This window comes from Garra rufa, chromosome 19 (assembly GCF_049309525.1).
Source record: "Garra rufa chromosome 19, GarRuf1.0, whole genome shotgun sequence".
Lineage (NCBI taxonomy): Eukaryota > Metazoa > Chordata > Actinopteri > Cypriniformes > Cyprinidae > Garra > Garra rufa.
The window spans coordinates 5,124,061-5,148,418 of record NC_133379.1 but is presented as its reverse complement, the minus strand read 5'-3'; the positions used below and the strand labels follow the sequence as shown (position 1 = coordinate 5,148,418).

At 36.1% G+C, this 24,358-nt stretch overlaps 1 protein-coding gene across 1 annotated transcript in view; it reads right to left on the bottom strand.

Moving 5' to 3' along the window:
* The window catches only part of grk6 (G protein-coupled receptor kinase 6), a 48,962-nt gene that overhangs the window by 8,769 nt on the left and 15,835 nt on the right, over nucleotides 1-24,358 (bottom strand). The window contains exons 3-12 of the mRNA XM_073823900.1: nucleotides 11,073-11,185; nucleotides 5,494-5,571; nucleotides 4,678-4,778; nucleotides 4,380-4,472; nucleotides 3,725-3,788; nucleotides 2,828-2,968; nucleotides 2,023-2,213; nucleotides 1,850-1,887; nucleotides 1,167-1,256; nucleotides 696-904 (exon numbers count right to left, since the gene is read on the bottom strand). Of these exons, the coding sequence (XP_073680001.1) occupies nucleotides 696-904; nucleotides 1,167-1,256; nucleotides 1,850-1,887; nucleotides 2,023-2,213; nucleotides 2,828-2,968; nucleotides 3,725-3,788; nucleotides 4,380-4,472; nucleotides 4,678-4,778; nucleotides 5,494-5,571; nucleotides 11,073-11,185 (1,118 nt within the window). The remainder of the gene's footprint in view (nucleotides 1-695; nucleotides 905-1,166; nucleotides 1,257-1,849; nucleotides 1,888-2,022; nucleotides 2,214-2,827; nucleotides 2,969-3,724; nucleotides 3,789-4,379; nucleotides 4,473-4,677; nucleotides 4,779-5,493; nucleotides 5,572-11,072; nucleotides 11,186-24,358) is intronic.

The window sequence follows — 24,358 nt, the reverse complement described above, 5'->3', positions numbered from 1 at the left end:
GTTACAAATGGTAACATTCCTGAGGTTTTCTCATTTTGCACATTAAAAAAATGAACTTGACAGAATTTTTTTTTTTTCAGAAATACTGATTTGTGTTTAACTCCTATTATTTATTATTTAAATCAGTAAATTGGCATAGCTTGTAATTATTACCCTAGTGAACAATAAATGCTACTACAATACTAAAATATTTCTGAAATACATTTATTTTATGCTGAATCTATACTACAAATACATTTACACATTTATGTACTTAACAAAAATACCCTGAAATTGTACTTTTGCTATACTAAACTGGTATACTTAAAGTCTGCTAAATTGGAACAAATAATTTTGTGCTTAATGCACTTTAAATGTCCAGAAGTAGTGCTTATGTCCAACTAAAGATATACTGAAGTATATTTGATTGTGGTAAAGTGGAACTATTGCAACTATAATAATTTAAACACCTTACAATCCTCACCAACAGTAACATTAAAACACATTTTAGGCTTAATATTAAGAAATGTGCATTGTGCATAAGTAGTACTCTAAATAAAATGTAATTATAATTTTTATATCAGTAAGTCTCAAGCGGTATGTCAGTAAATACGTTAATAGATTTAAACTATACTTAGTATATTAAATGTATTTTAAATATTACTTTTTTACTAGGGTAATTGGATTAGATAAAGAATAATAGTTTGGATACTAACCATTTTACAGAGTGATTTGGCATCCTCTGAGAACTTGCTGGAGTATTCTTCCTCCACTTCTTTCACTAGCCGCTCCACTTCCTCTCGCTTGATTTTTTTCTTGCGCTGCTGAAAAGGCGATTGGCCCTCGATCATCTCATAGAGGAGACAGCCGAGAGCCCACCAGTCTGGACTGAATGTGTAACGCTCATTCTTCACCACCTCTGGGGCTGATAGGGCACAAACATAATCAGGTTACATGGTTCCAGCTGCTGTTGATATTGTTTAGATCAAGGATCCTAAAATTTGGCTCGCAAGATCCACTTTCCTGCAGAGTTTAGCTCTAACCCTAATCAAATACATATGAGCATGCTAATCAATGTCTTCAGGATCATTAGAAAATCACAGTTGATCAGGGTCTGCAGGAAATTGGATCTTGTGAGCCAGATTTGAGGATCCCTGGTTTAGATGTTTATAAAGGCAAATACATACCCATGTACCCCACAGTTCCCACCCTGCCTTTGATTGTCTGACCTTCTGGTACATGCACAGCCAGGCCCAGGTCTGATATACGTATATGACCTGAGGAGAAACATCACAGCTTTGTTAATTTAGTCGGACCAGAAGCAAGCTTGAATGATGTCAGTCAGTGGTTAGTTTTACTAATAACTTCAGTTACATGGAAACAAAAAAAATCTCAAAAGCCACTTTTTATTTCATATGCCAAAATCATATTTTTAAAACATTTTAATTCTTTTGAATGATTTTCCACACTTTCCACACTTTGATAATTTAATTTCTATGATTTTTCTATGATTTCTCCAGTGGTTTGTGACAACCTGATAATGATTTATCATTATAATTCTGCTGAGATCAAACAAAAAATATATTTATTTATATTACAGATATTTTTTTAAATTCCTATTTCTAGGTTTACATAAATGTAACCTAGTCATGCAACAATATCATGTAATTAGATTAAAATTGTATTTATTAACACAGCCAATTAATCAACATACAGCTGACATTATGTTAGAAATGTGGATGTTGAATTTCATGGCTCAAAAACAATATTAGGTTCTCTACTCCCTCTTGTGGCAAACATAAGTGCTACAGTTTAGAATGTGACATTCCATGTGGCATTAGCAAGCACAAAGAAAACATCAGTTGCTAACCATGATCATCCAGTAGTATATTTTCTGGCTTCAAATCCCTGACAGAAGATAAACAGAAGAAAGCAGGTCAGTCAATAATCAACAATCAAAATTAAACAGAAAATACATTTAAAAGAGCATTTGAATAAAATTAGTAATCCCTTGTAACCAAAATTCAGTCTGAAGCTTTTCACCTGTATACTATCCTCTCCCGATGGAGGTCTTCTAACCCGCAGCAGATCTCAGCAGCATAAAACACGGCTCTCTTCTCATCAAAACCTGCCTCTCCCATGTGGTAGATATGAAACTTCAGGTCCCCTCCGTTCATCAGCGTGAGCACCAAACACAGGGCGTCTTTCGTCTCGTACGCATACGCGAGACTCACCTCCATGGGAAAACAGAAAGGTACATTGGTTCAATGACAAAACAGAATTCCCATATTTGATACAGCCTGTGTGGGAAAGTGTCTAAAAATGGAGAATAAATTAAGAGAAAATCCTGAGAATAACCGCCAAAAAAAACAACTCAAAATAGCGTGCTCGAGGTCAGGCCTTTGGATACACAAACCCTAAATACGAAGCTGTTATTTCATCAAACTAGAGGTTACCATAAGATGTTAAGGTTTTGAAAGACTGCTGGACATCATCGTTTCAATTTGAATTATGAAAGCTCATTTTTCAGTTTTTGTTTTTGAATAAAATGTAGGATTTTTAATGTAAACATTCAATAGAGACAGTCAAACTACACTTTGTCTACATCAGATCTCAATGCCTTAATTTGTCTAAATTTGAAGTGTGAAGGAGCACTGAGATGTGAACTCACAGGAAATGACAAAAGCAGGGCCTCTGTGAGCTAATCTGCTCAAAAACAGAAGTCGGAACTACAACGACTTCACGTTTTGTAGAAAACACGTGGTACAACAGAAGAGATGGAAAGATAAGGTGATGCTCCAACAAAACAAACACAAGATCGGGTGAAAAAAGCACTAAAGATGCTTACAACAAACCGACTGTTGACTTTCTCCAGAATCTGTTTCTCATTCAGGGCCATGGACTCTCCTTTCCTCTTTTTGATGCGTTTCTTCTCCAGCTTTTTGCAGGCATACATCTTCCCTGTGGCCCGCACCTGGCACGCACAGACCTTGGGTGCAAAAAATAAATAAATACAATAAAATAAACAAATAAAAGCACAGTGGGAGAATTTGAGGGACCCATTGTTACATGACATACTTGTTTATGCTAACTGTCATAAAAATGTGACAAGGCTATACTAGCCAATATACAAAGACATGTTTCAAGCTATTTTTGGAGATAGAGGGGTTGATTTTTGATCAGTTTGGTAATTGTGTTTGGTTGGATTAATTATCTTGCCCTAGAAGGGTAAGTTCCACACCAAAATAAATAAACAGATGCAAAATTTGCATCATGACTTTATTATAATTACACAAGCTTTTGTTGCGCTTCTTATTTCCAATGATAATTCAGTGTAAAAAAAAAATTATTATATTTAAATATTCTTAAAAAAATACAACATATACCACCATTATGAAAAAATATTGCAAACTAAGGCAAAAAACAGCTCCTTAAAGGGATTAAACTAAAAGAACCTTCCACAGGGCAGTGGAGAATAATAAAAAGACTCTCAATATGATTAGCTATCTGGTAGGGAAATCAGAATTTGAGACATACATTCTCTATATCTGCCAACATTGAATGGTAATGTGTATGATAATCTGAAGGATTTATGTCTGATAGTGTAACAGAAATAGGATATTAGCCTTATGAACCCTGGACTAGACAGATAGCGTTTGATTTAGTGGCATTCCAGATAATAACTAATAACGCCTCAATAAGTTTCTGCCATAAACAGAGCGATGCTTAATCATTTCAGACTCACCTCGCCAAAGCCTCCCTTTCCCAAAACCCTATACTGACGGAATGTGTTTTTTGTGACTGGCTGTCTGTCAAGGAGAGGAAGAGAATAATAAACAAAAGTTACATTTCATAAGAACGAACATGACCCTGTCTTATTTAATTACAACATACTTTTACAGTAGAATAACTTCCTGTTGCCTTCACATGAAGCTTATATCTTAAGAGACACTGATGCACAATTTAAAACGCATGGCTTTAATCTAATTAAGACCTTTTTTTGTATTCAGTAGATAGCTAGTGTACTAGGCCTCTTAATGTGTACATGAGAGTGAAAGTATTTGTTCCGGCATATCATATTCTTCTATGTAAAAGGTCTAGATGGGAATTGTCCAGGCCTGGCTTAGACTTTCAGTCAGAGGACATTTTTATGACTAAAAGTAAATAAATAGCAAGTTCAGAGTTCACATCTGGTTTGTATAAGCTTAGCTTCATAAATAAATCATGGCACCCAAAGGAATAATTAGACTCTACTTGGCGGTAAAGAAAAACTTCTTAGCTACATATAATTTCTCTCATGTAACTTGCTCAGGAGAGTTCAGAACCACAGAAAATTCACTGAGTTTGTACATTACAAACAAAACCAACAAGTTCAAAATGCGTTCAGATGCTTTTTATACCTCTCAAGCCATTTCCACTGTAAGAAGCGACTGTAGTACATACTATCGAGGTAGTCTGCGAAGGGGGCCATGCTCAGGAAGTCATGGATCAGTCTAGAAGAAAACATTGAGATAAAGTGTTACTAGACCGCATAGTGAAACAAATCTTGACTCTCACATCCTGATTTAATTGATTTGCATGAAAATGCTCAAAAATGTTGCTCTGATGCCATGTGTTTGTCAGACAGGGGCAGTGTAGTAGTATCTACTACTGCCATTTAATGGGATAATAAGAGTGTTTCCCATCTAAAAGACTCACTTGGTGCACTCCATGAAGAGCTCTTTACATGCCTCCTGTTGCAAGCGTTCTGCACACATAGTCACCATCTCTTCTGTTACCTCAGGGACATAGTCCTCTGACTGCAAATGGAAGAATTAGAATATGAAAATATCCTTTAAACACAAATGTAAAATGTATAAAGCTATGAACAAAACAAAAAAGGAAATTAACAAAAAAATGCATTTAAATTATGATATCCACCACACATTACACAGTAAAACCAAAATTTATTCAGACATCTTTTTTTTCTTTTTTTATCATAGGTTATTCGCTATAGTTTAGAAAACGGTAATAAAATATGTCAAGAACTCAGAGTTGAACTGTGTCAGAACTAATTCATCTTGATGTCAGATAACGTTGATGGAAAGGTATGTAATGGATTACAATCAACCAAAAATCCAGATTGTTATTATGACTAATAATAATATTTACACAACTATCAGTACTTTGTTGGCCAATTACCAAGCAATGCTTCAATTTGTTCAGTCTGTGGCGTAAAAAGGTTGAATTAGCAATTAAAGAAAAAACACTTAAGCAAAACATGGTCAGGCCAAAGTGTCCGAATCCTTTTTGATACCAACCCCAATTATTTTTACTTTTAGTCACTGTATGAAGAATTTTCAGGTATAATATGTCACAGTTTACTTTATGTTGCTATCCTCACTTACATAAATTAACTATAGTGTCCTGCACCCAAAAAAAAAAAAAACATCAAAAATTATATCTGATGTCTTTTCTCAACAAACTCTAAAATGAACTGATTTAGGTCTTTCCTGTGCTTCTCAATCTCAGTACCTTTGGGTTGAGGTACTTGTCTAGGAGTTCCTGTCCACATTCCTTCCTCTTCTCATCTGGCGTTACTTCATACTCCGCCTGAAATAATGGAAAGTAATTAGCTGCAATATTTGTGATATCTACATTCTTCATTATTTATGAACTTATGATGATTTTAGATTATTATCATTCACTATCATTCAATACAAGTTCAATTTTAGTTCAGCTTTATTTTTTAGTTTACAGAGTGCTCTATGTCCCATCTATAATGCCAGGCACTCATTACAAAACAAAAAACAAAACAAAACAAAAAAGCCATATTGCATATTTTAGATTCAATCCAAAATCATCATGACAAAGCTATATGGATGACTGGATTTGAAAACAACTAGTTAATTTCAATAACTCCCTGAAAAATGCAATTATCCATCGAAATCTGTTTTAACAAAAGAGTTAGTGGAAGTGAATCACTAGGAAAATACAAACATTACATTACATAACCTACATGAAGAATTTTTTTTTTTTCAAAGCCTTATTTTCTAATCCTGATATTGAAGGCTTTACCACTGTACTAAAATGCATACCATTCAATTACTTGTCTTGATAATTTTCATACATGCAACTGACTGTGGCCTCAGCCTACAAAAAAAAAAAAACATGCAAATATTGAAGGAGGGACCGTATTTTGACTTTGGCCAGAAGGCAGCCACTGTAGCAATCACATAGAAATGCACTGGCAACCACCCACAACATCCTAGAACCGTAGCAGAGACATGCACAACTCATATTTGCTTCAAAATATGTGTACAATCTGGTTTTATTTACAAACCTTCACAAAATAGTGGGTTTGTGGTTTCTCCACTGAACATGCAGCATCAAGGTCTTTAAAGGTGGAGCAAACACCATCAAGTTTTTCACGTGGGCGTGCACATGTACATGTAAGACGACATGCACGTTGTAATGTTTATGTTCTAGCTTGCAGGAACAGAGTAAGCGGTAGTCTGCATTCCATATCTGAAATGGCATGTCATGTCAAAATATTTACGAATAGAAGATTTGTCCTAAAATGCAGCATTGAGGGGCAGAACTGATTTTAAATCAGCAGTTTGAGACGCTTAGCAGAGGGTCTATTTTAATGTGATTTTATCACCAAGGCCAAAGTGTCAAGTTTTTAAGTTATAGGTGTGGACGAGAAATTCGTTCATTTCTTCGAAGTTAGACTTGCTGGTGGGCATTCACTCAAAGTAGAAGCAGTGCTGTAGATGTGATCCTTGAATTCCTGTAGAGAGCTCGGTCATACAACTTTATAATGGGTGGAGGCAGAGAGTAAAATAGAAACAGGCAATGAAGAGTACGCAAAAGAGATTTTTTTTAACCTTATTAGTGGTAAAATGCATGTAGACGAAACCTATAATAGCTTTGGTTCAAAAGATATTTGCTCTGCTCCACAGAAAAGTGACAGAAAAGCAAACTCATAATTGTTGGAACTGAAATGCTCTTTATACATGTGAGCAGGAATTGTTACAGGGTTCAGTAATAGTAAAGGCAGGTTTGAGAGTCCACTTGACTGAAATTGCACTTTCTTCATTGGGTCAGCGATATAGCTTACATTTGTTTTTTGTGTACATGCATTTTAAGCCTTGCAAGCTTTAACATTTGGTTTTCTGTGATATTTAAATTTTATTTTCATTTAAAATGTAATTTAATTCGTTTAATTTAATGGACTACCAGTTAAGAACCACTAATGTAGAGATCAGAGTGGCCAATGATCAACGTAATGCTGATATACTGATAAGACAAATTAATTTATGTAAGTTGCAGCAACTGAATTTTACATGATTGCTTATTTTAAACATAAATAAAATTTCACTTTTTTTCATTGGGTCAGCCCTATACCTTATAAATTTTGACTGTGTATATACAGTCGTGGCCAAAAGTTTTGAGAATGACACAAATATTAGTTTTCACAAAGTTTGTTGCTAAATTACTTTTAGATCTTTGTTTCAGTTGTTTCTGAGATGTACTGAAATATAATTACAAGCACTTCATAAGTTTCAAAGGCTTTTATCGACAATTACATGACATTTATGTAAAGAGTCAGTATTTGCAGTGTTGGCCCTTCTTTTTCAGGACCTCTGCAATTCGACTGGGCATGCTCTCAATCAACTTCTGGGCCAGATCCTGACTGATAGCAACCCATTCTTTCATAATCACTTCTTGGAGTTTGTCAGAATTTGTGGGTTTTTGTTTGTCCACCCGCCTCTTGAGGATTGACCACAAGTTCTCAATGGGATTAAGATCTGGGGAGTTTCCAGGCCATGGACCCAAAATTTCAACGTTTTGGTCCCCGGGCCACTTAGTTATCACTTTTGCCTTATGGCACAGTGCTCCATCGTGCTGGGAAATGCATTGTTCTTCACCAAACTGTTGCTGGATTGATAGAAGAAGTTGCTGTTGGAGGGTGTTTTGGTACCATTCTTTATTCATGGCTGTGTTTTGGGGCAAAATTGTGAGTGAGCCCACTCCCTTGGATGAGAAGCAACCCCACACATGAATGGTCTCAGGATGCTTTACTGTTGGCATGACACAGGACTGATGGTAGCGCTCACCTTTTCTTCTCCGGACAAGCCTTTTTCCAGATGCCCCAAACAATCGGAAAGAGGCTTCATCGGAGAATATGACTTTGCCCCAGTCCTCAGCAGTCCATTCGCCATACTTTTTGCAGAAGATCAATCTGTCTCTGATGTTTTTTTTGGAGAGAAGTGGCTTCTTTGCTGCCCTTCTTGATACCAGGCCATCTTCCAAAAGTCTTCGCCTCACTGTGCGTGCAGATGCGCTCACACCTGCCTGCTGCCATTCCTGAGCAAGCTCTGCACTGGTGGCACTCCGATCCCGCAGCTGAATCCTCTTTAGGAGGCGATCCTGGCGCTTGCTGGACTTTCTTGGACGCCCTGAAGCCTTCTTAACAAGAATTGAACATCTTTCCTTGAAGTTCTTGATGATCATATAAATTGTTGATTTAGGTGCAATCTTAGTAGCCACAATATCCTTGCCTGTGAAGCCATTTTTATGCAATGCAATGATGGCTGCACACGTTTCTTTGCAGGTCACCATGGTTAAGAATGGAAGAACAATGATTTCAAGCATCACCCTCCTTTTAACATATCAAGTCTGCCATTTTAACCCAATCAGCCTGACATAATGATCTCCAGCCTTGTGCTCATCAACATTCTCACCTGAGTTAACAAGACGATTACTGAAATGATCTCAGCAGGTCATTTAATGACAGCAATGAAATACAGTGGAAAGTTTTTTTCGGGATTAAGTTAATTTTCATGGCAAAGAAGGACTATGCAATTCATCTGATCACGCTTCATAACATTCTGGAGTATATGCAAATTGCTATTATAAAAACTTAAGCAGCAACTTTTCCAATGTCCAATATTTATGTAATTCTCAAAACTTTTGGCCACGACTGTACATTTTATGCCTATATTTTCATATTTCTGTGATATGAATTCTGCCGGTCAACTCTGAAGTTTTAAAAGCTTGGCCCAGTCACCCTAGTAAAAAAGTAATAGATTTAAGATGCATATATTTATTTAGTCTATTAACATTTACTGACAAATTGCTGGAGACTTACTGGTATGAAAATTGTAATTAAATTTTATTCAGAGTACTACTTATGCACAATGAACATTTCTTAATATTAAGCCTAAAATATGTTTTAATGTCACTATTGATGAGGAATGTATTATTTTTAATAATATCAGTCTTTAAATGCAAAATATTTAAAGTGTACCGAAAGTATACTTGCAATAGTTCCACTTTAGCACAATCAAATATACTTTAGGTATAAATATAAATATACTTTTAAGGTATATCTTTAGTTTGACATCAGCACTACTTCTGCACAATTAAAGTACATTGAGTACAAAAATAGTTGTTACAATTTAGCAGCCTTTAAGTATACCAGTTTAGTATACTACAAGTAAATTTGCAGGGTATTTTTATTAAGTGCATTATGTATTTGTAGTATACTTAGCATGAAATAAATGGATTTTAAATACATTTTAGTATATTTATTTTTCACTAGGGCATATCGAGAACAATAAGCATAAAGATATCTGTAATGATAACTATATTAGAGTCCACACTTATAGACGATAACATTCTGTTTATTACAAAAGTTCTTGTCAGTTATGGCGTATGTTGCTTTTAACGAACAAGCTCTTTCACATCAGGTGGATTCTGATTGACTGTTAATGTTTTGATCGCTCATCAGCTGGAGAAAAAAAAAACCTTCTGAAAGTGATTCCAACAGTACTGTTCCTCTGTCTCCTTATCATTATAGCTGTAGTGTAGACTTCCCTATTCTTTTAGAATAAAAACTATTAGTAAAGCTATACAGTGCCTTGCAAAAGTATTCATACCCCTTCACATTTTATGTTGCTGCCATATGTTAAACTGCTTTAAATTACTTTTTTTCCCCTACACTGCATACACCATAATAACGAAGCAAAAACAGAATCATCACAACTACGTAAATTTATTACAAATGAAAAAAACCTGAAATAAGTACATTGCATAAGTATTCATACCCTAACTAACTACTTAGCTGAAGCACTTTTACAGCCTCAAGTCTTTTTGGGTATGATGCGACAAGCTTTGCACATCAGCATTTCGCAATTATCTGCCATTTTCTCTTCACCCTGGATGGGGGCAAATGCACATTTTCAGGTTTTTCCAGAAATGTTTGATTGGGTTCAAGCCCAGGCTGTGGCTGGGCCACTCAACGACATTCACAGAGATGTCTATAAGCCACTCTTGCTGTGTGTTTAGGGTTATTGTCCTTTTGGAAGGTGAACCTTCTGCAAATTTTTTGTGAACTCTTCCACAGATCTGTGCCATGCAAAAATCCTGTTTCTGAGCTCTACATGCAGTTCTTTTGACCTTAGGGCTTGGTTTTTGCTCTAATATGCATTTAGCTGTTAGACCTTTCATCAAAAGGTGTGTGCTACTCCAAATCATACCCATTCAATTGAATTTACCACAGGTTAACTTCACTCAAAGTGTAGCAACATCTACAAGCAGTATGAACAATACTAAGCTAAATGTCAACTGTCCCAATTTTTTTTATTTTTTAATAAATTTGAAAAGATGTTAAAAACTTGTTTTTTGCTTTGCCATTATGGTGTATGGCGTGTAGATAAAAAAGTAATTGAGAGTAGTTTAACATAAGGCAACAACATAACAAAACATGAAAAAATGAAGGGGTATGAATACTATCGCAAGGCACTGTAGTTATCTCCCTTGGTGTGAACAGTCCTTAAAGGATGTTTTCATAGCCAGAGCTATTCCATTCAATTAGAAACTTTTTAAATCTAAGTTTTAAAATCCTACATTAGTCTACATAAGCCCACCTAAACACCACAATGACCTCACAGTATGGGGAACAAAGGATTTAGGTTATTCCTATAGCTTGGATATGACTGCAGAACTTTCTAGTTTCACTGAGTGCAAGGCGGTTTGTTTGTAAAGAGAAGAAACAAACATGTTATATCTTTAAAGTGAAGAATAATTAGTGGTTTGCTTCTCACCACAGCATCCAAAAATTTGACACAGCGCCTCAACTCCGGCCTGGTGTCGCAGAACTGCCGGAATAGCAAGCGTCCGATTGGCTGCCTCTCACAAAGGCTGTTGTAGTCTTTCTCTGTGGAAATACAGCAACATGAAACACAGTGACTAAGGGCTTTGAAAAGGTGGAGTTAAGCATGCACACACACGCACACACAAGCACACACACGCACACACACACACACACACAAATGAGTAAATATCATTTGAGACATTTGATGAATACAATAAAAATCAATAGCACTTTCCTTTCTTCTTCTTGCTTTGGAAAGGAAACTGAAGAGACAAAACCATTAGTTGACCACAACGACCATCGACAACATCCTCAAAATATTATAGGCACACCCCAGGATTGGTAAAGCTGTTCCATTTAAGACAAATTCAAAGAAAGTACTTGCTTCCAGAGTAGTGGGCAACCCAAGTGTATTTCATAAAATACACAGGCTCAATAATATGAAGAAATGATTGAGAAATGAGAAATTATTGAGCAACTTGCTCAATAATTGCTCAATTGCACTTGCTCAGTGTGCCAAAGTTTTATTAATTGCATAAATATTTATTTAATTTGAAGTGACGTTAAAAAGGTAATTTATTATCATTTAAATATATATTTTTTACTTTCATTTGATTAAAAATGTAATTTAATTTATAAAATAAAATAAATAAAGTAATTCATTTATTAAATTTAAATAAACCACCAATTAAAAACCACTGATCTAGAGATCAGGGTGGCCAGTGGTCAACATAACGCCGACATATGCATAAGACAATTTATTTTATGCAATTTGGAGTGACTGAGATTTACACAAAATTGCTGAAATTAACTGTCCACATATTTAACATTATCAAAGTTTCACATTTTTCACATTTTCTCAAAATCCAAAATACACAAAAAACAAGCAAACAAACAAACAAACAAAAAAAATTCAGACAAGCAGACACGATTACCAGTCAATAAACTCAAAATGGCCAAATTTCATTGTAATCTTTGTCCTGATTAATATAGAGCTCTGTCAAATGTGAGCAAGTATAGCCTAAAATGCAATTAATTCACCCTTGCAGTAATGTATCCGGTGAGCCACACACCTGATGGAGTGGTTGAAATGAGTGTGATTATGAAGAGAGAATGCATTGAAGTGAACAGAGTGGGAAGGCAGTGGCCAGTGGCTGAGATTTGCATTTGCTGCTCAGGTATATGCAAAGCGACAGTAGGATTTACACAGAGGCAATTGGAAGTGTGTGGACCTGCAGCGATATAGAGGCAGTGTGTAGGAGGCTGGTATTGATAGCAATGCCGCATAAATACATGGAGAGCTTACAGCTACTTCATAACGCTGCTGGCAAAAAGCGCAAAGCTGTACTGCAGAGTGCAGATAACAATCAGCTTTACTGCTGTTGATATATGCTTGTTTTAATTAGAGAAGATGAGATCTTTTCACAGAAATATTTGTCTTCAGCTTGACTGTTGAAAATCAGTGGTGGCCACCAGCATACATTGTGTTTTTTATACTGATGCTAGTGTCTCAAATTTTTTAACTAGCTTAGCGAAGAGATTCTCATTTACTAACCCTAATGTCGTTCCAACATTAAAAGAATTTTTTGCACAGCTCTTTTCTAATCTACTGTATGTAATTAGTGACTGTGGAATGTCAAATGACAAAAGGCATCATAAAGTACTTATATGCTATTTCAAAATTTCTCAGGCCATATTATAGCTTTGTGACTTAAATACATTACATTATTCACTGAAATTGTTGCCCTCTGCTTTTATATCCTCATACTTTCACATAAATTAGAAACATCACACATGTTTGTAACTAATAACTACTAATATCATGTAGCATTATCCACCATATTTAAAAAGTAAGCAAACACAAATGAGATTTAAGAGACACATGAGAGGTTACTGGATTACAGCACACAGCCTACATTCTTTGAATGATATGAGGGTAAGTAAATGACACTTCTTTCCCATTTTTTAATTAAATATTATAGTTTAAAGAGCAGGTCATACAGGTTATGTGTACATTTTCAATTGAGTGCTCAAAATATCAAGGTTTTTGTACTAATATGTACAAGCTTTAGGTTTCCAGGTAAACCATGATATTACTGTCTTATTGAAATAGTTCAGATAATTCGCTGTGAACCCACTATTTCCTAAGAATGTGTTGATTAACGTAGACTGTTGTTGTTCTAAGTGACGCCAGACTTAACAAGCGAATATGGAAAGATTAATCACAACAGACTTTGCCAGCTGACCAATCAGAACAGAGAAATCTAATGGAAGGGAGGGGTTTACCGACCTTAAGCTCAGAACCACTTCGAACTAATCATTTTGAAATCATTCAGTGTTTCCCCTACCATTATCTTAGGGGGGCGGCCCGCCCCTCCAACGGCACCCCCCGCCCCCCTTGAACGTCAAGTTCATTTTATTTTCGATATAGCGCCAGATCACAATAAAGGTCATTTAAGGTTATCTTTCCTATAGAACAGGTCTATACATTGTTCTTTTATTAAACAAACTAAATTGCCTTATGTTATTTATCTTATTTACACGAAGGCATGTCATTTCTGTCTCTACATGGTCGCGCATTTACGATGTCTCCTCCACGAAAACACTGTCTGTAAAAACTGAAATGCAAAAAGACCGTTTTAATATGAATCCTTCATGTTCTGTTTGCCTCTGTATGTATGAATGGCGGAGATGCGGTTTTTTTGTTACAACACGCATACTGAAGCACACGCTAATTGCATTTGAATCTCACATTAACGGATAAACTCAGTTTCCAAAGCTGCTGTGAGTGTCACTTTTACCATTTCATTTGAGAAAACTAGCATCATATCATACTGTACACACAGAAACTTGTCAAAATAAAAGTACGGTTTAACATGAAACAGAACAATATTAGTCTTGTATTACTTTTGTACAGTATAATGTAGGTGTTTATATATTCCTATTTAAATAATTTACATAAAACAATATATATGATAAAAAATAAATATTACAACAAGATTAACCACTTAATTGTAGAAAAAAATACAATTATTATTTAAACATTTTAAACTGAATATAATTTTTCTTCCATGTATTGATTTTAACAGTAAACCTGTTTGTTTGCCAAAAATGTAAAGGGTTTATTTTTCTTTTGATTAGAAATAAATGTTTATGCTTTCATTTGATTATCAAAAAAATGTAAACACATTAGAATTTCTAAAAAAAAAAAAAAAAAAAGCAAAAGATTGTAGAGCCCTATTGTTCAAAATGTTAAAATAGAGAGTTTTGGACTTATTTTTTCACTGAAAGAAATGTTTTCGTTATTACACAAAGTAGGCCAAATTACCGGAAAAAAAGTAACGTTGGCTACTGGCAACAGATAACCCCCCCCAACCCAAATGATTCTAGTATTAAAAGTATATTCTGAGAAATTTACAATGTTTTTTGAAATTAAATGTATTTAGGGGACTCCAACACAATACTAGGACACTTTAAAATACTATTAAACCTGCTCTTATACTATAAAACTTTATATAAAATTATATAGCATTTTTTTAAAATGGGGTCTATATTAGTGGTGCACTTTTGAGAAAACTACTTTAAAGTCAACAATTTCTTGGTTAATCAGGTTTTATTGGTAAATATGATAAATATAGATATATACTAGGGCTGCACAATATTGGGAAAATATGCGATATGCGATATTGTTGTTGAATATTGCGATAACGATATTTCTTGCGATATTTATTTTTAAAATTATTATTTTTATTGTCTATTTTTAATCATTTATATATGTAATGATCATACTAAAATAAACAGGTAAAAGATATTCTTCTGTCATCCGAATTAAATCTAACTTAATAGAAAATATGAGAACATCAACAAGACGTTTATTTTCTCTATTAAAGGTAAAGCCATTAAAATTGGAGATAACCACTGCATTTTTAAAGAATCTACAGTATAAATAACAAAAAATAAACGACCCAGTTCTTTATTTGTCATTTAGACAATAAATGCAGCCATAATCAAAGTAGGCTACTGTTTCAAGGTAAGGTAAGGTAAACGTTATTGTCCCTCACAGGGAAATTTGTCTTGGGCCCATCACCCATGCTGCAATCAATTGACAGACAAACAAAGCACACCAATAACAATACAAATAACACAACAATAAATAGATAAATACATAACCCAAATAAAAATAAATAAATAAATAAATAAATAAAAATAAAATTTTACAGCTCCATACTACAATTATTTAACCACTTTATAGACACAGTGATGAATGAATTTTTAAATTTATCACTATTCATTCATTCATTCAATAAGGAACTTTACACCTCCTCCCAGAAGGCAACAGCTCATATTCTGTGTACAAAATGTGTGTTGAATCACAAACAATCTTATTAGCTTGTCTTAGAGTAGCCTTTTCATAGTCTGCAGTGATGTCTGCGAAACTCTCAGCAGTGCATAGCATCCATTCTACAATACAATAGATTACTTTAACAAAACCTTGTTTCCAAAGTGGCAGGACACAAACGGGATTTTGAAAAAAGCGTGTCCCCATAGTGGAAATTATGCCTATGCGTGAGCGGTCCTCTGCAGCTGAGTTATCATTTGATTTGAATGTGTGCCGCGTTGTACAGTAGCCTATTAAGACTGAGGCGGCAGAATTGTATTTGACAGAATGTGCGCGCTCTAACACGAAATATAGATTGTGGGGACCTTTTAACTGTCCACAGTACAACATCGTCATATCACACACACCTAATTGCAATGCAGTTTGTGAAGATCCGGAACAGAGGATAGTTGAGAGAAAAAAACAGCCGGTTCCTAGTTCAGCGGAGCGCAGTGTCAGTGACAGGGAGTGACTGACGGCTAATATCTCAAAAGTTAATTAAAGGGAATAATATAAAGATTACGTTTAAATGGTTATGTAATGTTGGAGAGAAAGGCGAACCTGTCACACTGCAGCTCACAGCAGTCTGTGCAGTAGTTAGCCTAGCAAAAGTTTTGTAAAGAAATGAAACCAATTAAATGCCATTTATCGCAACTCTCTGCGATACCAATATCGCGTAGACTGTTATCGCGAGTACGATAATTCTTCGATATATCGTGCAGCCCTAATATATACACGCACATTAGGGGTTGCACCGACTAGCCGACTTAAATGCTCTGCCATGACGCTTTAAGATTGATGTCTACTAGTCGTTGTTCCTATAGAGGGCACAACAGGATAAGAAGTCTTTGAAGTCCACATTTACGCTCTGTTTCAAAACAGCTAAAATGATAATTAAATGCATACTCCGAAAGAGCTCCAAAAGACGTGCGATTATACCATCTGGATGCTTAAAATTAAACAGGAGAATGCATGTTTTAAACTGATTATTGTAATTGCCATTCTAATCTAATGCACTGCTGCGTTGTAACGCACACACATAGGCTACAGACAGTAGCTCATACATCACATGCAGATCGTGCACACACAATCATTCAAAAGCGTGGTGCAATTTTTTTTATAACACTGTTCTGTGATTTCTCAGTAATATAGCTTAGAAACTGAAAAGTTCCAGCATACATTTCTTAGTGATTAAAACCACGCCTTTATTATTAGGCTAGAGAGATGCTGTCACACGCAATCCCTCTCTCGATAATGACTTTATATAATTGTAATCTTTACAGTACTACCTTATCTGTATGTGATTTAGAACAAGCAGAAATCTGTGAAAAATATAACGACCGAAAGACAAAATAACTGATAAAAGCGAGCTATTATAGGAGCAATATCCGCAGGCAGCACTGTCATATGCCATAGCTGTGCACAAGGTGTTTGAGTCTCAGCTCAAGGTTTAGTTGTATTTGTTCATTAATGACGTCATAAGTGACTTTTATCATATAAATGTCGACTTAAAAAAAAAAAAAACTGAAGTCGTTCAACCCCTAATATGCATACATACGATTATTTGATTTTTAAAAATGTTACATATATTTCTTCATATTTTAAAAGTGCCTAACAAAGTTCATTTTTCAATTAAAAAATGCTCTTGGGATATATTTTGATGTGACTTGTTTTGATATTTTGCTACACTGTATTGATTTTAATTGTGACTTAAGTGTCCAAATACTTTTTGGGGCCACTGTGTTTGATTTTTTCATATAGTTTGATGTCATAAAAAGGCATTTTGTCACACAATAAACATGCAGTTCATGATTTTGTTCAGTGGTTTACTTCAACCATTTCCCGACTGAAGATTTGCTGATGAGTTTCAAACTGCCTCAGTTGTAGCCAGAAAACAGTGTGTAGTATGGTATTAATAATTGATTATGAAATGGGGCTGCTTTATCTTCCTCTCTTCCCCTCTCCTGTGGTGGTCTTTAACTATACAGCACCGCTAAAAACCTTGAAAACAAACCAGGTTTGACCCCAATGCACTTTTCATGGAAATGCTTAAATGAGCAGCAACATGGTTTCATTCATATGGTCACAAGGCATTCTTTGAGTGTACAAAGTCATCGGAAGAGATGGAGAGATTGGCCTTTGGAAGAGGGTCTAGCTTTGTCACACTGTTAATTCTCAGAGGGGTTTCATGACCTGTTAGTGAATAGACAAATTTAAGTTAAAGGAGAACTCCGGTGTGATATTGACCTTAAGTGTATTGAATCATGATACCGAGTGTGAACGTACCTTGCATATTTCATCTCGGTTTGTGTCCAGCTGTCCGAAATCTGGGGTCAGTTAGCCGATGCTCACAACAGGCTGTCTATGAGAGTGAACAGGGCATCGGAAAAGCCATGTAAATAAATCACTGTTTTACGCCATTTACGAGGCACAAAGTAGCTCCACACTTCATCGGTAGACTTCCGAGGGCCCTGACATTTAAAACGAGACATTGAGAACTCAGAAAAAGCACCGGTAGTTTATTTACAAGAAGATTTATACAGACATCTTCCACCAGGAACAGAGCAGTCGCCGCCTTCTTAAATGTAGTCACGATAAGTCGAGTGTCGAGCACGAAGGAAACTACAGCCTTGTACGTTGATAACCTGATAAATTCATTGGTGCTCGACACTCGATTTGTCGTGACTAAGTTCAGGATGGCGGCTACCGGATTTTCTTTCCCAGGTACTGTCTGTATAAATCTTCTTGTAAATAAACTACCGGTGCTTTTTCTGAGTTCTCAATGTCTCGTTTTAAATGTCAGGGCCCTAGGAAGTCTACCGATGAAGTGTGGAGCTACTTTGTGCCTCGTAAATGGCGTAAAACAGTGATTTATTTACATGGCTTTTCCGATGCCCTGTTCACTCTCATAGACAGCCTGTTGTGAGCATCGGCTAACTGACCCCAGATTTCGGACAGCTGGACACAAACCGAGATGAAATATGCAAGGTACGTTCACACTCGGTATCATGATTCAATACACTTTAGGTCAATATCACACCGGAGTTTTCCTTTAAGAGATGAGAAAGAGAGAATCAAAGTGAGCTCCTCTTTAAATTCAACATGAAATTGAAATGTAAAGCATTATTACAGAATAGTCTCTCTCATCTTTCATCAAAACGCTATGCCTAGATTGACTTCTTAAAAACCAATAAATTCCAGGTTAAATGAAGTGCCAGTCTACATTTTTACTCATGGTTGCATACTGAAAAATAAGTACTAAAGAAATTTTGTAAAGAATTTCTTAAATATTTAGCCTGTTTTATTCTATAGGTCAGAGAGAGGGTAAAAACTATTTTGTAAATGCAAATTCCAACTGTTTCAAGCACAACAATTAGTCAAGACTAAACAAGCTTGGAAACATTCTTCTGAAACTATTGTGATTTTGCTATTTAAAAACATTTAAGAAGAATCCATCAATTACGGAACCATCAAACCATTTGTCAAGTAAGAAACTTTTACTATCTGGAAAAAAATCAAAAAATCAGGCCAATAAGGACCGCTTGATGGCCTGGAGCGAGCATAAAAGATACTCAGGAGAGTTTACAAAATTATCGTCACAAAAGTTTAGCAACCTTATTCATTAGAACACAAGATAAACAATAACTTTTTGGTGCCAGAGTCTGTGAATTGTTTAAATTAGGCAGGACTACAACAAGGTCAACATCAAGCTTGAAACTCAGAGAGTACTGGGTGATATTAGATTTTCATTTGTCATTGTTTAGCTAGTGGGGCAATTCTGTGATAACAAAATCAAATATCAAGCCAGGGAAATATACAGTCAATGTCATAAACCTGAAGTGAAGGCTCATTAACGGTTGCAGTGGTGGCTCACAAAAGCCATATAGACAAAAGCCCACTGGAGCCTAACATGGAAACCATGGGCCCCATAATGACTGTTTGGAATATGTGCCTTGGCATTGATGTATGTTGAGCCGGTTTGTTTTTAGTCAGAAGTGAAAATCAGTTAGCCTTCCTGTCTGGTAACAGAGGACTGTGTGCAGAGAAAGTAAAACCCAAGATGTCTGGGTGGATTAGAGTGTGCTTCTGGGCATGTTGTCATTTGCCATGGAGGTTGTTTTTTTTTGGTTCCTTGCATTTAAACACAAAAACTGAGAGCTTCCCGAGGTGCCAGGCAAAGCGACCATGCTTTAAAACAGAGAAAAGCATCTGAAGCTTTTGTATCTGTTGTAGTCTGGTCTGAAGCGCCATGTAGACACCTCCAAGCTAATGAATCAATGGCAATAAAATAGACACATTCTCATATATAAACAATTCAAACATGACCTTTGACAAAAGTCAATGCAGACATGTTTTCTCAATTCCCTTTGGGTCTGTCATCACAATTTGACACAAAACAAGGTGAAAAATTCCCAAGGCTTTCCCGAATGACCTTTTTCAAGAGAATACCACAGGATTTCAAGCACAACAATTAGACAAGACTGAACAAGCTTGGAAACACTGTCTTGCGTAAAGATAAAAAAAAAATGGTCCTCTGAGTCTTTGTTTCTATCTCCACTGTTCATTCACGTTTATATGTTGTTGCGATTGCCATCTAAATCATTTCAAAAGAATCCAACAATCAGTCAAACAAATGTAATTCCATAATGATATATTTTCATGAGAAACAAAAAAAAAAGGGAATAGAAAAGGACTTGTTTTTATCCTTGAGGATTGGATCATAAAATTAGCTTTGAATAGAGCCAGACCTGAATACCAGTTTGCAGTTTATTATGGAGAGGACGAAAATTTTGTCTTAGGAATTGAGTCATATTGTTATGAAGATCAAGTTCACCCTGGAGGCACTTCAAATGATATATATCAAGAAATGTCTTTTAAGTGGTCACATCATCACCCTATATAACAAAAACTACAAAAATTAAATTAAATATTTGTCATGTCAAATCTCGTCTATGATAATATCATAATTGCCGTTTTAAAAATATACAAGTATAAGACTATAGAATGAAGTTAAAATGCTAACAAATCCGTTTATTATATTATTTATGCAACTGTGCTTGCAGTAAATGCATTTTTACCACCTCTGAGCTGAATTAAATATTCCATGTAAATATATCTACTGTAAATGCCACTTCAAGAAGTTCACTTCCAGAGCAAAAATGTAAAGATAATTTATTCCCCCCCTTGTCATCCAAGATATTCATGTCTTTTCTTTCTTTAGTCGTAAACTTCTTACTTCAGTTTTTGAGGAAAACATTTAAGGATTTCTCTCCATATAGTGGACTTCTTTGGTTTTGATTTCCTTGATTTTAAGTTTGAACTTCCAAAAAGCAGTTTAAATGCAGCTTCAAAGGGCTATTTATATTACATTTATATACTTTTTAACCTCAAAATGTTTGCCTTGTCTAGCTCTGATTGTACTCTGTGTGTTCTGGTTGAAGACACTTGAAAAACTCCAATCTCATCCAACTTCAAAATCGTCCTACATCACTGCAGAAGTACCGACCAAGTATTTACAAAGTGAATTTGCAAAGATGATCAAACGCCCTTTACAAAAAAAAAAAAAAGGTAAAACAGCGATGTAGGGCGATTTTGAAGTTGGAGGAGAAAATGAGTTTTTCGACATACAGTACCCTAACAGTCTTGAACCAGAATACACAGATTACATGCAGAGCTAGACAAGAAGAGCATTCAAGGTTAAAAAGTACATAAATTGTCTGTTTTTTTTTTTTTTTAAATAACCGGTCATTTCACTAGATAAGACCCTTCTTTCCTGGCTGGGATCATTTAGAGCCTTTTGAAGCTGCATTTTGGAAGCTCAAATTCGTGGGCACCATAGAACTCCACTATATGGAGAGAAATCGTGAAATGTTTTCCTCAAAAAAGAATGAAAGACATCTTGGATGACTAAGGGGTGAGTAAATATTCTGTAAATTTATGTTTTGAAAGTGAACTTCTCCTTCTCTGCAGTGCAAAATGGATTGACTCACTGATTTAATTTCATTGGTAACAGACCTATAGTGTTTTTTTATTCTAACAGAATTTGTTGATTATGAATTTTAAAGTCCGAATTAAATCAAAATAAAGTTTTTTTGGCTTTTAGTATGAATATGTTAGCTTTAAGTTTATCTTTAAGCTAGTGTGTTTCAAAACAATGACAACATTTGCATTTATAAGTTATAAGCATTCGCCAATTTGGATCAATGATTTTGATGACATCACCACCTTCAGCCTCTCATCAAACTTTCTGTCCAATCAAATGCTCTCTAGAATCCGAAGCATCCCATCCCTAGACTATAAATAGACACTGAAGCTGGGGCTGAAATCCATCACTTGTTTACAGAGTTAGTATTTTCTGTATGGTGAATGGCTGAAGTGCACTAAATAGAACGATTTAGACAGTGCAAATATGCTTTACATTAGGACAAAATAAGTCCGCAGACGGTCCAGAAAAACGATAGCATGGAGCGTTTTAATTCTACAAAGAATGCTATATTTTACTAGCCTAGAATCTAGACGCGCCCCTAGCGGCAGCAAATTACATTTGCTTCTAAGGTCAGTCTAGTTACTCTCAATTCACTTAAATTTCCGAAAAATCCAAGATGTACCGGGCCAATCACGAGTCGGTGGGCGGGCTTAACATAATGACGACTGACCTGCGACCATAAGTTCAGTCAGACATGAATTCCTGGTTCCGTGAATTAAGCGTGGAAAACTGAACAGTATTTATATATTTTTTTACTTTTGATACACAGCCACGTCCATGTGTCCTGAGCAGGAGCTCGTTACATCTGAACGCGCTGTGGTGTAGAATACGCAAACACCGGAAGCGATCTGTGGCGTGTATACGACACTCATTGTTTACACAGCACAAGAGATTGTGGATATAGCGGCTATTCAAAATGGTATTTACTTGCACTTGTCCTGGTTGTTCAAACCCATTTAAAGCTGAAAAAGATTACGTTTGCTTGCGCAAACTCATCCTGGACTTTTTTTTTTTACATATTTCCCCTTTCGGTGTTTGCGTATACTACATCAAAGCGCGTTCACATGTGACGAGTCGAATCATAGATATGCTAAACTCGTGCTCATGACAGATGGACGTGGGTGTGTATCAAAGGTAAAAAGAAAATTATATAAATACTGTTCATTTTCTTGCAAAAACCGATCGTTTCGTGTCTTAGGACATCAATGTATCGTCACGAGCCGCAGGGTGTAATTTGGATTTGTCTGTGCATGTTTTTGTTTACTTTTAAAGGTTTAGTGCCCATCTATGTCTATTATTTAGCTGACAGAGTGCACAGTGCACTGATTTTTGTTAAAAATCTTCGTCGCTCTGACTACGTCACCTGACCGACTAAGTCTCTGATTGGTTGTAGCGCTATCCTATTGCATGGAGAGGAGTTTGAAAGACAACCGTTTACCCCACCCCTACGGTTGAGCCCTGTCTATGGAGAGTGCCCAGACCCTACATTTATGTGGGTCTGGCTTGCCAGGCTAATATTTTACAGCGATATGGATGAGATTGTGGCTGCCATACGCTGTCAAATGTGGCTTTACTGAGCTCAACAGCTCTGGCTAAAGCGGGGATATAAACAAAATACTACTGGCCATTTACAAAATGGGGCGGGGCTGCTTGATATGTCACTGTCTTCCTGTTTCAGTTGAAATTACGTCAACACATACAATAATGCTGTGTGTTTTAATGCACTTCAGTGGACCTTTAACATAAAAGATAACATACATTTAATAAGGTTAGAGTAATTGTCTTTATAAATGCCCCTGGAAATCAAATTAAGAGAGTGTTTCTTCAGTGTTTCTGAGAAACGCTGTTGAAAGTGAATCAGACAAAGCACCAAAACACACTTGTAGCCAATCAGCAGTAAAGGAAAGGAAAGGAGGTGACGTGAGGCCAAGTATGGTGACCCATACTAGGAATTTGTGCTCTTCCATTTAACCCATCCAAGTGCGCACACACACAGTAGTGAACACACACACCGTGAACACACACCCGGAGCAGTGAGCAGCCCGGGGAGCAGTTGGGGGATCGGTGCCTTGCTCAAGGGACTCACCTCAGTCGTGGTATTGAGGGTGGAGAGAGCGCTGGTAATTCACTCCCCCCACCTACAATCCCTGCCGGACCCGCAACCTTTGGGTTACAAGTCCGACTCTCTAACCATTAGGCCACGGCTGCCCCTTTAAGGCGCAGGACTACTAGTGATGGGGAAGGTGCCTGTGTTGCATAGAATGTTCATGAATTTTGGGGGAGAGCTATATCAACAGGCATTTCTCAGAAATCGCCTTTAATGGAAAAGTTTATTTCTGTCACTACTGTGAACGAAGCACCTCACAGAACATGAAGAACATGAAAATTTTTATGAATCTGCTGTCCACTACAGGTCTAAATCAGCTGAGGAACCAGCACAAAAACACATTAAGCTAAATAGTCCTAATATGTACTCACCCCCTTGTCATCCAAGATGTTCATGTCTTTCTTTCTTCAGTCATAAAGAAATTATGTTTTTTTAGAAAAACATTTCAGGATTTTTCTCCATATAATGGACTTCTATGGTGCCCCCAAGTTTGAACTTCCAAAATGCAGTTTAAATGCAACTTCAAAGGGCTCTAAACGATCCCAGCTGGGGAAAGTCTTGTCTAGCTCTGCTTGAACTCTGTATATTCCAGTTCATGACAGGGTATGTCACAAAACTCCCATCTTATTTTCTCCTCCAAATGTAGGATGATTTTAAAGTTGGAAGAGAAAATGAGATTTTCATGAGTTTTTCATGAACTGGGATACACAGAGTTCACACAGAGCTAGACAAGACGAGCAATTGAGGTTAAAAAGTATTGAAATT